This window comes from Petromyzon marinus, chromosome 65 (assembly GCF_048934315.1).
Source record: "Petromyzon marinus isolate PM22_M1 ecotype Great Lakes invasive population chromosome 65, UKy_Petmar_22M1.pri1.0, whole genome shotgun sequence".
Lineage (NCBI taxonomy): Eukaryota > Metazoa > Chordata > Hyperoartia > Petromyzontiformes > Petromyzontidae > Petromyzon > Petromyzon marinus.
The window spans coordinates 7,425,058-7,440,745 of NC_133731.1; the positions used below are offsets into that span (position 1 = coordinate 7,425,058).

A 15,688-nucleotide genomic window follows, 5' to 3' on the forward strand; every position below is an offset into this window, starting at 1 on the left:
CCTCGTGCGCCGTGCCGGCCTTCATAGGTGCTGCTGCTCGCTAATGGCACTTGCCCCGACCGGTCTGTTAAAGGCTACACGGGGGATCTTTGTCTTTGTTGTTGTGTGTGTACAGGCTGCAGCTATGCCGGGAAGGACTACCCCAACGGGATGGAGTTCCCACACTCCTCTGACGATTGTCGCGTCTGCCACTGCATCGTACGGGAGCAGCGCCCGCGTCGCTCGAGGCCGGGCTGACGATGATGGCGATGACGATTATAATGATGATGATGACCGTGATGACCCTGATTACCACGATGATGATGATGATTGCGATGACGATTATAATGATGATGACCATGATGACCCTGATTACCATGATGATGACGATGATGACCGTGATGACCCTGATTACCACGATGATGACGACGATGATGACGATGATGATGACCCTGATTACCACGATTACGACGACGATGATGGCCATGATTACCACGATGATGATGATGATGATGACCATGGTTACCACGATGATGACGACGATGATGATGACCATGGTTACCACGATGACGAAGATGACCATGGTTACCGCGATGACGAGGACGATGATGACGACGATGATGACTGTGATTACGACCATGATGATGATGACGATGACCATAATGATGATGATAAGATGACCATGATTACAACGACGGCGACGATGATGACGATGATGACCATGATTACAATGATGATGATGATAATGACCATGATTAAGACGACGATGACCATGATTACGATGATAATAATCATAATTACGATGATATCCACAATGACGATTCACTACAACGACGACGACGATGACGACCATCATTGCAACGACGATGACAGCTTAACACGTGGGCTTTCATCCTCACACTTCTGGCCAGCCATCGCCTGACGATGCTGCTGCTGCTGCTGCTGCTGGAAAGCCGGAGACTTTCCAATAACACGTTACACACCGCGATTTATTTTATTGCCGTGAGACTCTGCGCGTCCGCCGTGAGACTCTACGCGCCCGCCCCCTAGGCAACGGTTTGATTCGGATCCATCCGCTGCGACGTGACGCAGCCGCTCACGGCGCCTGTTGAGCGGATGGACAGGCGCAAGCGTTGGCACGCACGGGGGGTTCTGTACGCCTGTGCGTGTGCACGTGTACTCGTCTGTGTGTGTGTACTGTACATGTCTTGAGTGTGTGTGTGTGTATACTCGTCTTGAGTGTGTGTGTGTACATGTCTGTGTGTGCGTGTGTGCACGCGCCAGTGTGTGTGTGTACATGTCTGTGCATGTACATGTCTGAGTGTGTGTGTACATGTCTGAGTGTGTGTGTGTGCACACACGCTGGTGTGTGTGTGTGTACTCGTCTGTGTGTGTGTACATGTCTGTGTGTGTACATGTCTGAGTGTGTGTGTGTACTCGTCTGTGTGTGTGTACACGCGCCAGTGTGTGTGTGTGTACATGTCTGAGTGTGTGTGTGCACACGCGCCGGTGCGTGTGTGTACATGTCTGTGCACACACCTAATGGAACATCTTCGCCGGTTAGAAACATTTAGGCTGGCCTGCCTATGATCCATCCTGGGTTTAACCAGACTGGATTGTGTGAGGAGTTCACAAATCCTTGAAAGATCTGAGCAAGGTCCCATCGGTGAGCTCCTCCGGCGGGCAAGGCTGCGATGGCTGGATCATGTAGCCCGCATGCCCAGCCACCGCATGCCTAAAAAGCTTTTGTTCGGCGAGGATTGAGGGGGCTAAACGGGCGCGGCACGGGCTAGAGAAGAGATGGAGTGATGTGGTACAGGAGGACGTGGAGCTGAGTGGACTTGCCGATGACTGGTACCAGCGGTGTCAAGATCGGCCTCTGTGGAGGAGGCTCGTGAAGGACGCTACTGGGCAGTTGGAGGTAGTCGCCCTCCAACAACAACGGAGGGCAGAGGAGCGACGCTCACAACAACGAGCGGAGCGCCGGGTGGTTGAAGCACAGCGGGTTGGCACAGTAGGGGGCACAGGTGGTGCATCAGCCAGTCATCTCAGTCGACCCGTGGCACCTGGGTCTGCCCCGTGACCTCCTGCCAGCGGGCGTTCGACACTTCACGTGGCCTCAGGGTGCACATAGCCTGGCACAAGCGTCGTGGTGACGTCACCGCCACTTAGTGGTGAATGGCGGTTGTTGTTGTTGTGTGTGTACACACACGCCTGTACACACGACCGCCCACCCCGGTTCTCTATCCCCCACGTCATCTCTGTCTATCTGGTCGGCTCAACTTCTTGTGATGATGACAATGATGATGATGAGAATGACTGTGATAATGATGCTGACGATGATGATGATGACGATGATGATGACGATGATGATGAGGATGATGATGACTATGATGATGATGGCAGTGATGATGACAATGATGATGACAATGACGATAATGATGAAGTTGATGGTGACGATGACAATGATGATGATGACGATGATGATGACTATGATGATGATGATGACAGTGATGATGACAATGATGATGAGAATGACGATAATGATGAAGTTGATGGTGACGATGACAATGATGATAATGGCGATGATGATAAGAATGATGATGACTATGATGATGATGACAGTGATGATGACAATGGTGATGAGAATGACGATGACTGATGATGACGACGATGATGACAACGACGATGATGACGATGATCCTCCCTCTTTGTGTATTTAACGCAGAACGGCAAGGTGCAGTGTCCCAAGAAGCGCTGCCCCGTGCTGGGCTGCCCCGACTCACTGCTGCCCCCAGGAGCCTGCTGCCCCAAGTGTCCAGGTGCAGCTCGTTGTGTGTACGTGTACACGTTGTGTGTGTACGTGTTGTGTGTACGTGTACGTGTTGTGTGTGTACACGTTGTGTGTGTACGCATTGTGCGTGTACGCATTGTGCGTGCGTGTACGTGTTGTGTGCGCGTTGTGCGTGCGTGTACGTGTTGTGTGTGTACGTGTTGTGTGTGTGTGCGCGTTGTGTGTGTACGTGTTGTGCGTGCGTGTACGTGTTGTGTGTGTACGTGTTGTGCGTGCGTGTACGTGTTGTGTGTGTACGTGTTGTGCGTGCGTGTACGTGTTGTGTGTGTACGTGTTGTGCGTGCGTGTGCGCGTTGTGTGTGTACGTGTTGTGTGTGTACGTTTTGTGTGTGTACGTGTTGTGCGTGCGTGTACGTGTTGTGTGTGTACGTTTTGTGCGTGTACTCGTTGTGTGTGTACGTGTTGTGTGTGTCGTGTACGTGTTGTGTGTGTACGTGTTGTGCATGTACGCGTTGTGTGTGCGTGTTGCGCGTTGTGTGTGTGTATGTACGCGTTGTGCGTGTACGTGTTGTGCGTGTACGCGTTGTGTGTGCGTGTTGCGCGTTGTGTGTGTACGTGTTGTGTGTGCGTGTACGCGTTGTGTTGCGTGTTGCGCGTTGTGTGTGTACGTGTTGTGTGTGCGTGTACGTGTTGTGTGTGCGTGTTGCGCGTTGTGTGTGTGTGTACGCGTTGTGTTGCGTGTTGCGTGTGTTCTTCACAGCTGAGCGGTGGTGCAGCGGTTAGCGCTACGCTGCGCTCCGAACCCGGCTACCCCCCGCTCACGGCCAACACCTGTGACGATTATCTGAACTGGTCATGGGCCTCCCCTAGGTCGACTCAGCCTCTAATGAGTACCTGGTGCGGTGTGTAAAAACATTGCCACGGGGGAGACAAAGGCGGCCGGGCGTGGTACTGGCGACTCACCCCGTCGTGTGCCGTGCCGGCCTTCGTAAGCGCTCACTAACAGCACTTGCCACAACAGCCTGTCGAGGCTACACAGGGGATCTTTGTCTTTGGTGCGTATTCATTAACCTCTACCCCCAACCCCACTCCCAACCCTGCTTCTAACCAGTGACCCTGCCCTCTAACCCGTGACCCTGACCTCTAACCCGTGACCCTCCCCTCTAACCCACGACTCTGCCCTCTAACCCACGACCCTGCCCTCTAACCCGTGACCCTGCCCTCTAACCCGTGACCCTGCCCTCTAACCCTTAACCCTGCTCTCTAACCCGTGACCCTGCCCTCTAACCCGTGACCCTGCTCTCTAACCCGTGACCCTGCCCTCTAACCCGTGACCCTGCCCTCTAACCCGTGACCCTGCCCTCTAACTCGTGACCCTGCCCTCTAACCCGTGACCCTGCCCTCTAATCTGTGACCCTGCCCTCTAACCCGTGACCCTGCCCTCTAACCCGTGACCCTGCCCTCTAACCCGTGACACTGCCCTCTAACCCGTGACCCTGCCTCCTAACCCGTGACCCTGCCTTCTAACCCGTGACCCTGCCCTCTAACCCGTGACCCTGCCCTCTAATCTGTGACCCTGCCCTCTAACCTGTGACCCTACACTCTAACCCGTGACCCTGCCCTCTAACCCGTGACCCTGCCCTCTAACCTGCGACCCTGTCCTCTAACCCGTGACCCTGCCCTCTAACCCATGACCCTGTCCTCTAACCCACGAATCTGCCCTCTAACCCGTGACCCTGCCCTCTATTCCGTGACCCTGCCCTCTAACCTGTGACCCTGCCCTCTAACCTGTGACCCTGCCCTCTAACCCGTGACCCTGCCCACTAGCGAGACTAAACCTCACCTGGTTTAAACAAAACCAAATTGAACCCCGACCTCCGAGAGAAACTGTGACGTGCCCCCCACCCCTTCCCGCCCAGGAAACTCCGTAACCTGTGTGACCGTGCCCCCTAACCCATGCCCCCCCCCCCACCGCCCCCCCCCCCCCCCCACAGAGCCCCCCGCGGGCTGCGTGTACCTGGGCGTGCGCTACGACCACGCTCAGCGGTTCTACGACCCGAGCGAGCGGTGCCGCGCGTGCGTGTGTGCCAACGGCACGGTGACGTGCATGCGGCGGCCCTGCCCGCCGGCGCCGTGCTCGCACCCGCGGGCGCACGCCTGCTGCCCCTCCTGCGACGGTGAGGGGCCACGGGGGGGGGGGCGGGAGGGGGGGTGAGAGAGAAGACAGGGTGAGAGGGAGAGACGCGTGCGGGTGACGCGGTGACCCCGTGAACTTTCCGACACGGCTCGCAATTGACGCCTCGTTAGGCCCCTCCCCCTGGCCCCGCTTGGCCCCGCGATTCACGAATCGTCTCGTGAGGACCTCCGCGTCACGCCTTGCGGTCTGGCTGCCGCCGTCCGGCAAACGGGCGCCCACCCGCTACCCCCTCCCCCCCCCCACGCTGGCACGGCTCGGATGTGCCGGTGGGGGAAAAAAGAGGCGGCGTTAGCAGCAGCATCCCCCGTCACTGTCTCCCCCTACCCCCCCCCCGCCCCCGCCCCCGCCCCCGCCCCCCGCCCGGCGCAGGCTGCCTCCTGCACGGCGTGGAGCTGGTGGAGGGGGAGCGCCGGCAGCAGCCCGGCGAGCCGTGCCGCGAGTGCGTGTGCGCGGCGGGCTCCGTGACGTGCCACGCGCCGCGCTGCCCCGCGCCCGCTTGCCCGCACCCGGCGCGCGGGCGCTGCTGCCCGTCCTGCGACGGTGAGGTCCCGGCGTCGACCCACGGCCTCCCCTCTGCTGCCCCCCGCACCTCCCTGCGTCTTGCTGTCCGTCCGCACGTCCGCGGTTTAAACTTGCAGCCTCCCCTCCCCTCCTCTCCCCCCCCCCGCATCGCTTCACCCCACGCAGGCTGTGGCTACCTGGACTCCGAGTACCTCAACGGGCAGGAGTTTGAGGAGCCGGGCTCGCCGTGCCACGTGTGCGTCTGCTCCGACGGCGCCGTGACGTGCCGCGTGCGCCCGTGCCCCCGCCCCGCGCGCTGCACGCACCCAGCGGTGCCGCGCGGCGCGTGCTGCCCGGCGTGCGACGGTACGTACGTGCGCGTGTGCGCGCGCGATTGACACCGGGTTCGATTCCCGCTCACGGCCAACACCGGTGACGATTATCTGAACCGGTGTTGGCCTAGGTCGACTCGGCCTCAAATGAGTACCTGGTGCGGTGTGTAAACATCGCCACTGGGGAGACAAAGGCGGTCGGGCGTGGTGCTGGTCACCCACTCCCTTCGTGTGCCGTTCCAGCCTTCATAGGTGCTCGCGAACAGCACTTGCCCCTACAGTCTGTTAAGGCTATATGGGGGATCTTTGTGTGCGTGTGTACGCGTGTGTGTGTCTTTGTTTTGTGTATGTGTCTATGGGTAGTGTCAGTCTATGGGCAGTGTTAGTCTATGGGCAGTGTGAGTCTATGGGCAGTGTTAGTCTATGGGCAGTGTTAATCTATGGGCAGTGTTAGTCTATGGGCAGTGTTAGTCTATGGGCAGTGTTAGTCTATGGGCAGTGTCAGTCTATGGGTAGTGTTAGTCTATGGGCAGTGTTAGTCTATGGGCAGTGTTAGTCTATGGGCAGTGTTAGTCTATGGGCAGTGTTAGTCTATGGGCAGTGTTAGTCTATGGGCAGTGTTAGTCTATGGGTAGTGTCAGTCTATGGGCAGTGTCAGTCTATGGGTAGTGTTAGTTTATGGGTAGCACGTAGGTATGTGGAACTTCTTTCGCACCGTACGTAGCCAACCGTGCCAACGCGAGGTGCGGGAGCAATGAGCGAGAGCGACCGAGTGTCACTTTTGTGTCCCCCGCCTCTTCCCCTCCCCCCAGGCTGCGTGGTGGACGGAGTGACGCACAAGAACGGAGTTTCATTCCTCGACCCCACGGACGACGTCTGCTCTCGCTGCACGTGTTCGGTACGGGTACGGGGTGGGTGGGGAGGGGTTGGAGGGGGGGGAGTGGGAGTGATCGTCTCACCGTGAACCGGGGGCTCGATCCCTCGCCCGGTACATTTCCCGGCTCGCTCGCCCGCTCTGTTGGCAGGAGCGGGCGCATTCCGCAGCGAGGGCCTCGCCCTCCGTCCCTACGCGTGCCGCTGGACGGGAGGTGGCAGGGCCGGGGGTTTTTGATGCCGTGGGCGGGGAGGGTGGGGGGGGTTGCCAGCCTTCAGGGAGGCAAGAGGACGGACGCGTCTTCACAGAGGCCCAGAGCGATGGGCCGCGACGGGAGAATGTCGATTGCCGTCCAAATCGGCGGGGTTCCGGAGAGCGTTGGGGGCCGCGATCGGCCTTCAAGTTGCCAGCGTCCCGTCGGTGGATTCGTTTTTTTATTTGGTTTCTCCTGCCCCCGTTGGCCGAATCGCGACACCGGGGATACGGCACGTCGCAGCGTGCGCCTTTACCGGCCCTTGTGCCAATACGCTGCCAGATGAGTGTGTGTGTGTGTATGTATCTGTACGTGTGTGTGTGTATGTATGTATCTGTACGTGTGTGTGTGTGTATCTGTACGTGTGTATGTATCTGTACGTGTGTGTATGTATCTGTACGTGTGTGTGTGTGTATGTGTGTGTGTATCTGTACGTGTGTGTATGTATCTGTACGTGTGTGTGCGTGTGTGTGTGTATGTATCTGTACGTGTGTGTGTATGTATCTGTACGTGTGTGTGTGTGTGCGTGTGTGTGTGTGTGTATCTGTACGTGTGTGTGTGTGCGTGTGTGTGTGTATCTGTAGGTGTGTGTGTGTATCTGTACGTGTGTGTGTATGTATCTGTACGTGTGTGTGTGTATCTGTACGTGTGTGTGTGTATCTGTACGTGTGTGTGTATGTATTTTTACGTGCGTGTGCGTAGGTGCTCTCTGACAGAACTTGCCCCTACAGTCTGTTAAGGCTATACGGGGGATCTTTGTCTTTGTATCCGTATGTCTGTGTGCACGTGCTTGTGTATCCGTATGTGTGCGTGCGTGTGTGTCTGTACTGTTTGTATCCGTGTGTTTGAGCGTGTGTATTCGTGTGCGTATCCGTACGTGTGTGTGTGTGTATCTGTACGTGTGTGTGGGTGTGTATCCGTACTTGTGTGTGTATGTATCTATACGTGTGTGTGTGTATCTGTACGTGTGTGGGTGTGTATCCGTGTGTGTGTGTCCGTGTGCCATGCCGGCCTTCATAGGTGCTCAGGAACAGCACTTGCCCCATCAGTTTGCGCGTGCATGCGTATATCCGTACATGTATCTGTGTGCGTGTGTATGCGTGTGTGTGCGTGTGTATGCGTGTGTGTGCGTGCGTGTGCGTGCGTGTATGCGTGTGTGTGCGTGCGTGTGTGTGCGTGCGTGTATGCGTGTGTGTGTGTGTGCGTGTGTGTGTGTGCGTGTGTGTGCGTGTATGTGTGTGTGTGCGTGTGTATGCGTGTGTGTGCGTGCGTGTGTGTGCGTGCGTGTGTGTGCGTGCGTGTGCGTGCGTGTATGCGTGTGTGTGTGTGCGTGCGTGTGTGTGCGTGCGTGTATGCGTGTGTGTGCGTGCGTGTGTGTGCGTGCGTGTGTGTGCGTGCGTGTATGCGTGTGCGTGCGTGTGTGCTGGCAGGATGGCTCTGTGCTGTGTGCGCGTGCGCCCTGTCCGGCCGTCACGTGCAGCCACGCCACTGTGGGGGCCTGCGAGTGTCCCGTGTGTGATGGTGAGAGATGCACCACCACCCACCACCACCCACCACCGCCCACCACCACCCACCACCGCCCACCACCACCCACCACCGCCCACCACCGCCCACCACCGCCCACCACCACCCACCACCGCCCACCACCGCCCACCACCACCCATCATCACCCATCATCACCCACCACCGCCCACCATCGCCCACCACCGCCCACCACCACCCATCATCACCCATCATCACCCACCACCGCCCACCATCGCCCACCACCGCCCACCACCACCCACCACCGCCCACCACCGCCCACCACCGCCCACCACCGCCCACCACCACCCACCACCACCCACCACCGCCCACCACCACCCACCACCACCCACCACCGCCCACCACCGCCCACCACCGCCCACCACCACCCACCACCGCCCACCACCACCCACCACCGCCCACCACCGCCCACCACCGCCTACCACCACCCACCACCGCCGACCACCGCCCACCACCACCCATCACCACCCATCACCGCCCACCACCGCCCACCACCGCCCACCACCGCCCACCACCACCCATCACCACCCATCATCACCCATCATCGCCCATCACCACCCATCACCGCCCACCACCACCCATCACCGCCCATCATCGCCCACCACCACCCATCATCGCCCACCACCGCCCACCACCGCCCACCACCGCCCACCACCGCCCACCACCACCCATCACCGCCCATCACCGCCCATCATCGCCCATCACCACCCATCACCACCCATCATTGCCCACCACCGCCCACCACCGCCCACCACCGCCCATCACCACCCATCACCACCCATCACCACCCATCACCACCCATCATCGCCCATCACCACCCATCACCACCCATCATCGCCCATCACCACCCATCACCACCCATCATCGCCCATCACCACCCATCACCACCCACCACCGCCCATCACCACCCATCATCGCCCATCACCACCCATCATCGCCCATCACCGCCCATCATCGCCCATCACCGCCCATCATCTCCCATCACCACCCATCACCACCCATCACCACCCATCATTGCCCAACACCACCCATCACCCATCATCGCCCATCACCGCCCATCATCGCCCATCATCGCCCATCACCACCCATCACCGCCCATCATCGCCCATCATTGCCCATCACCGCCCATCATCGCCCATCACTGCCCATCATCGCCCATCACCACCCATCACCGCCCATCACCGCCCATCGTCACCCATCACCACCCATCACCACCCATCATCGCCCATCACCGCCCATCGTCACCCATCACCGCCCATCACCGCCCATCACTGCCCACCATCGCCCATCACCGCTCGCGAACAGCACTTGCCCCAACAGTCTGTCAAGGCTATCCCGAGGGGTGTCTGCGTGTCCTCGAGTCCGCGCGTCTCTGCGTGTCTCTCAGGCTGCCGGTTCCAGGGCAGAGACTACGCGGATGGAGACGTTTTCCCTGCCCCCAAGGCGCAGTGTCAGGACTGCACCTGCAAGGTATGACACCTGTACAAAGCCAAAGATACCCCCGCCACCGTCTAGGCTCAACAGACTGTTGGGGCAAGTGCCGCTGGCGAGCAGCACCCGCGAAGGCAGGCGCGGCGCGCGAGACGGCGGATGCGGCCAGCACCGCGCCCGGCCGCGTTTGTCTCCCCCGGCGCCGAAGCTGACGCACCGCATCGGGTGCTCATCGTGGGCCGTGTCGACTTAGGGGGAGGGCCCCAGGGCCGGTCCCGATGGCTGTCGCCGACATTGACAGCGAGCGGGAATCGTTGTCGCACGTCTCGACGTGATCCACCAAACCCACGCCTCCCCAAGCAACCGGGTCTCTACGCCCGGCTAATCCCCTCCGGGGGGGGGAGGGGGTGGAGTGGGTTGATAAACCGAGTACCACTTTGGGTGACGGCTTTCGTGACTGCAGGAATCCATCCTGTTTGGTTCTTTCGGTAAAGTCACGTAGGTAGAAAATAAAACAAAAGATAAAAACATCACGACATTTCGATCGTAGCGCAAGCGGTCGTCCTCAGGCGGGAAAAATAAACCAGCAGTGGAACTGCTGGTTCAGCAGTTTTTGTTTTATTTTATGAGGCCCACTGAGCCGTGAGGCTCTTGTCTGTAAGCGACCTGGCCGCAAATGGCAGCTCGGCCACGTGGCTCATCACGTGTACTCATCACGTGGCCATTTACAGCAACGGCCAGCTGCTCTGAACGTGTGATGTGCTCCCCACCCTGCTACCCCCCCTGCTCCCCACCCTGCTCCCTCTCCGCTCCCCACCCTGCTCCCTCTCCGCTCCCCACCCTGCTCCCTCTCCGCTCCCCGTCCCGCAGCGAGGCTCCGTGCGCTGCTCCCCCCGCGTGTGTCCCTCCGCCCCCCCCGCCGGCGGGCCCTGCCCCCACCCGGGGCTGGACGCTTGCGGCTGCGCCGAGTGCGGCAGCTGCCGGTTTGGGGGGCGGGCGTGTGCCGACGGGGAGGCGTTCCCCCACCCCGGCGAGCCCTGCTCCACCTGCCTGTGTCAGGTGCACACGCACGTGCACACACACACACGTGCCCACGCACACACACACGTGCACATGCATGCACACGCATACACGTGCACACGCACGCACACGCACGCACGCGCACACACAGGCACGCACACGCACACACACGCACGCGCACACACACGCACGCACACGCACACACACGCACGCACACGCACGCACGCGCACACACACGCACGCACACGCATACACACGCATACACGTGCACACGCACGCATGCACAGGACCGGTTCAGATAATCGTCACTGATGTTGGCCGTGAACGGGAATCGAACCCGAGTCGCCAGATTCATAGCGCAGCGTAGCGCTATCCACGACTCTACCGCTCCCCATGCCACACACACACACACAGAACACCCACCACCTACACACACACAGAACATCGACCACCTACACACACACACTACACCCACCACCTACACACACTACACCCACCACCTACACACACACAGAACACCAACCCTATGCACGTACAGCACAGTGAACATTGCACCCACATACCAAACTACCCAATACCAATCCGCGCCATTCGCCACTAAGTGACGGTGGGGTCACCACGGCGTCTGTGCCAGGCTAGGTGCACTATGAGACCACGTGCAGTGTCGAAGGCTGTCTGCTGACAGGAGGTCACGGGACAGACCCAGCAGGTGCCATCGGTTGGCTGACTGAGCTGACCGGTAGATGCACCACCACCTGCACCCCCCACTGTGCCAACTCGCTGCATTTTAGCCACCCGGCGCTCCGCTCGTTGTTGTGAGCGTGGCTCCTTTGCCCTCATTTCTTGTTGGAGGGCGACTGCCTCCAACTGGCCAGTAGCATCCTTTACGAGCCTCCTCCAACTACCCATACAAAGACAAAGATTCCCCGTATAGACATAACAAACTGTTGGGGCAAGTGCTGTTAGCGAGCACCTATGAAGGCCGGCACGGCACACGAGGGGGTGGGTGGCCAACACCACGCCCGGCCGCCTTTGTCTCCATAGTGGCGATGTTTACACACAGCACCACGTACTAATTTGAGGCTGAGTCAACCTAGGGGAGGCCTAGGACCAGTTCAGATAATTGTCACTGGTTTTGGCCATGATCAGGAATCGAACTTGGGTGGCCGGGTTCGTAGTGTAGCGCGCTAACCACTACACCACCGCTCCCCACAATGCCCATACACACACTCACCCACCTACCCAACTACCCATACCCACACTCACCCACCTACCCAACTACCCATGCCCACACTCACCCACCTACCCAACTACCCATACCCACACTCACCCACCTACCCAACTACCCATACCCACACTCACCCACCTACCCAACTACCCATACCCACACTCACCCACCCACCCAACTATCCATACGCATGGTAGTGTAGCGGTTAGCGCTACGCTGCGCTACGAACCCGGCGATCCGAGTTCGATTCCCGCTCACGGCCACCAGCACCGGTGACGATTACCTGAACCGGTCCTAGACCTCCTCCCCTAGGTCGACTCGGCCTCAAACGAGTACCTGGTGCGTGGTGTGTAAAATCATCACCACTGGGGAGACAAAGGCGGCCGGGCGCGGTGCTGGCCACCCACCCACGCCCTCGTGTGCCATGCCGGCCTTCATGGGTGCTGCTACTCGCTAACAGCACTTGCCCCAATGGTATCTTAAGGCTACACGGGGAATCTTAGTCTTTGTATGTCTAGTGACTCACTTGAGAGACGCTAATAGTAGGAGGCGTGCACGTTTACTCTACACGAGCCCACTCCCAGAACCGGCAGCCCGGAGCTCCTTGCTCTCCGCTGCTTTTATTCCCCTGGGCGCGGCTTGGCTCCGCCCTGGCCGCGCCTCCCTTCTAGAACCCTCCAGAGGGTTCCAGCGGCCTCCCCACGAGGTCTTCCGTGACCCTTGCCCCGGTTCCTCCGCCCTGCCGGCACACACGCACACACGCCGGCTGTGTGCTCAGCGGCGTGTGCGCGCTAAGTCCCCACCTGCAGTTACTGCTGCTGGCCAACAGTCAGGGCTATGTCACTGCGTACGAGTGGATGGGTGCTACTCGCTCACAGCACTTGCCCCAACAGCCCGTTAAAGGCTACACACGGGGGGGGGACTTTTGTCTTTGTGTGCGCGCGCGCAGTCGGGCCGTGTGACGTGCGAGCCGCCCGCGTGCCCCCCGCTCAGCTGCGCCGACCCGGAGCCCCCCGTGCCCCCCGCGTGTTGCCCCGTGTGCTCGGGGGGGTGCCGCGTCGAGGGGGGGGGCCCGCGTGTCCCCCACGGACGCCGCTACGAAGACCCCCGCCGACCGTGCCACTCCTGCACCTGCAGGGTGACAAATGTGTTGCCGCTGTCACGCAGAGTCACCCCTCGTGTCTGTCTCCCTGCGTGTCTCTCTCTGTGTGTCTCTCTCCCTGTTTGTCTCCCTGCGTGTCTCTCTCTCCCTGCGTGTCTCTCTCCCTGCGTGTCTCTCTGTCTGCGTGTCTCTCTCTCTGTGTGTCTCTATGCCTGCGTGTCTCTCTCTCTCTGTGTCTCTCTGCGTGTCTCTCTCCCTGCGTGTCTCTCTCTCTCTGCGTGTCTATCTCTCTGCGTGTCCCTTTCTCAACATCACGCTATCCCGCCGCTATGCCGCCGTGTCTCCCTGTCTCCCCACAAAACCACGTCTCTGCAGAATGGGGAGCTGCCATCCTCTTAACCACTATCTCTGTGTCCCCGTGTGTCGCCCGCGTGTCCCCCACGTGTCCCCGTGTGTCCCTCGCGTGTCCCCGCGTGTCCCCCGCGTGTCCCTACGTGTGTCCCACGCGTGTCCCCCGCGTGTCCCCACGTGTGTCCCCCGCGTGTCCCCCGCGTGTCCCTACGTGTGTCCCACGCGTGTCCCCACGTGCGTCATCCCCCACATGTCCCCGCGTGTCCCCGCGCCTCTCTCGTCCCTCCCCCCCCGCCGGCGCCCGCAGAACGGCGACCTCTCCTGCTCCCCGCGCCGCTGCCCCCGCCCGCGCTGCTCCCACCCGCTGCCGGCGCGGCCCCCGGCCTCGTGCTGCCCCTCGTGCGCCGGCGGCTGCCTCCACGAGGGCGTCGAGCTGGCCGAGGGGCAGGCGGCGCCGCGGCCGGAGCGTGCGCCCTGCCAGCGCTGCGTGTGCCTGGCGGGCAGCGTGCTGTGCGCGCCCGTCGCCTGCCCCCGCGAGGGCGCCGCCTGCCTCCGGCCCCGCGTGCCCGAGGGGCAGTGCTGCCCCGTGTGCGAAGGTGCCCGCGCGCGCTCACCCGCACGCATCCACACGCACCCGCACGCCTGCACACACTCGCACACACAGACGCGCAACCCCGCACAAACACGCGCGCACTCACGCACACTCGCACAGACGCGCACACACACACACACACCCGCACACAAAGACGGCCTCGCACACACGCGCACACCCACACACACACGCGCACACACACACCCGCACACAAAGACGCCCTCGCACACACGCACACTCGCACAGACGCGCACACACACACACACGCCCTCGCACACACGCACACACGCGCACACACACACGCGCACGCCTGCCATGTGCCTCCTTGTCTTTCTCTGTCTGCGTCTCTTTGTGTGTGCCGAGGGGAGCGGCAGTGTAGCGGTTCGCGCGCTGCGCCACGCACCCAGCGACCCAAGTTCGATTCCCGCTCACCACCAACAACAACAATATTTAAACCGGACCTGGGCCTCCCCTAGGTCAACGTAGCCTTCAATAAATGAGTACAGTAAAACCTTGGATTGCGAGTAACTTGGTCTGCGAGTGTTTTGCAAGACGAGCAAAATTTTAAAATAAATTATTAATTTGATAAACGAGCGATGGTCTTGCAATAAGAGCAGTGTACGTGTACGCTTATGTCTGCAGAGCGTCACGTGATCACAACTGATATACGAGTGCTTTGGATCACAAACACGTTTCCGGAACGAATTATGCTCGCAATCCAAGGTTTTAGTGTACCTGGTATGGTGTATAGACATCAGTACTGGGGAGACAAAGGTGGTGTTGCCCACCCCACCCCCGTTGCGTGCCGTGCTTGCCTTCGCCAAACAGCACTTGCCCCGACGCTCTGTTAGAGGCTGATACGGGGGATCTTTATCTGTGTGTGTCTGCGCGCAGGCTGCATGCACATGGGCGTGGAGCTGAGCGAAGGTGACACCTGGACCGACCCTCGTTCCCCGTGCGAACTCTGCGTCTGTAAGGTGCGTGGCCGCGAGGGCAGGACATTGACACCGTGCGATGAAAACCAGAGGTCGATCTCCCGGCACACCGCACCCAGTATATGTCTCACTAAAAACCACACATCGATGTTTTATTTTTAGCAGGAAAGGCCCCGCTGAGCGTAATAGCTCCTTTTGACGGGTGACCTGGTTATCACAAACGATAGCTCAACAACGAAGTGGCTCATCATCGGGTGGACATTTTTCGCAGCCCAGTACTCTAAAACCATGTTAATTGTAAATGTGCAGGGGAGAATACGCAGCACCCGACAACAAAATCCACGTGACCACGGGGAGAGAAAGACACGCAAACTCCAAATATTACAGCAGCAGGCATCGTCAGGGTCGGGATCGAACCCACGACCTCCTGTACACCGGGCGAGGGAGTTAACATCTCATAGCCACCGTGATGATGATGAGAGAGAGAGACACGCAAACTCCTAATATTACAGCAGCAGGCGTCAGGGCCGGGATCGACCCCACGACCTCCTGTATAC

At 59.8% G+C, this 15,688-nt stretch overlaps 1 protein-coding gene across 1 annotated transcript in view; it reads left to right on the forward strand.

Moving 5' to 3' along the window:
- KCP (kielin cysteine rich BMP regulator) overlaps window positions 1-15,688 on the forward strand; it is a 156,601-nt gene that overhangs the window by 118,833 nt on the left and 22,080 nt on the right. The window contains exons 23-34 of the mRNA XM_076054333.1: window positions 116-198; window positions 2,708-2,801; window positions 4,768-4,950; window positions 5,340-5,510; window positions 5,658-5,837; window positions 6,616-6,701; window positions 8,361-8,451; window positions 9,860-9,942; window positions 10,774-10,962; window positions 13,101-13,289; window positions 13,912-14,200; window positions 15,091-15,173. Of these exons, the coding sequence (XP_075910448.1) occupies window positions 116-198; window positions 2,708-2,801; window positions 4,768-4,950; window positions 5,340-5,510; window positions 5,658-5,837; window positions 6,616-6,701; window positions 8,361-8,451; window positions 9,860-9,942; window positions 10,774-10,962; window positions 13,101-13,289; window positions 13,912-14,200; window positions 15,091-15,173 (1,721 nt within the window). The remainder of the gene's footprint in view (window positions 1-115; window positions 199-2,707; window positions 2,802-4,767; window positions 4,951-5,339; window positions 5,511-5,657; window positions 5,838-6,615; window positions 6,702-8,360; window positions 8,452-9,859; window positions 9,943-10,773; window positions 10,963-13,100; window positions 13,290-13,911; window positions 14,201-15,090; window positions 15,174-15,688) is intronic.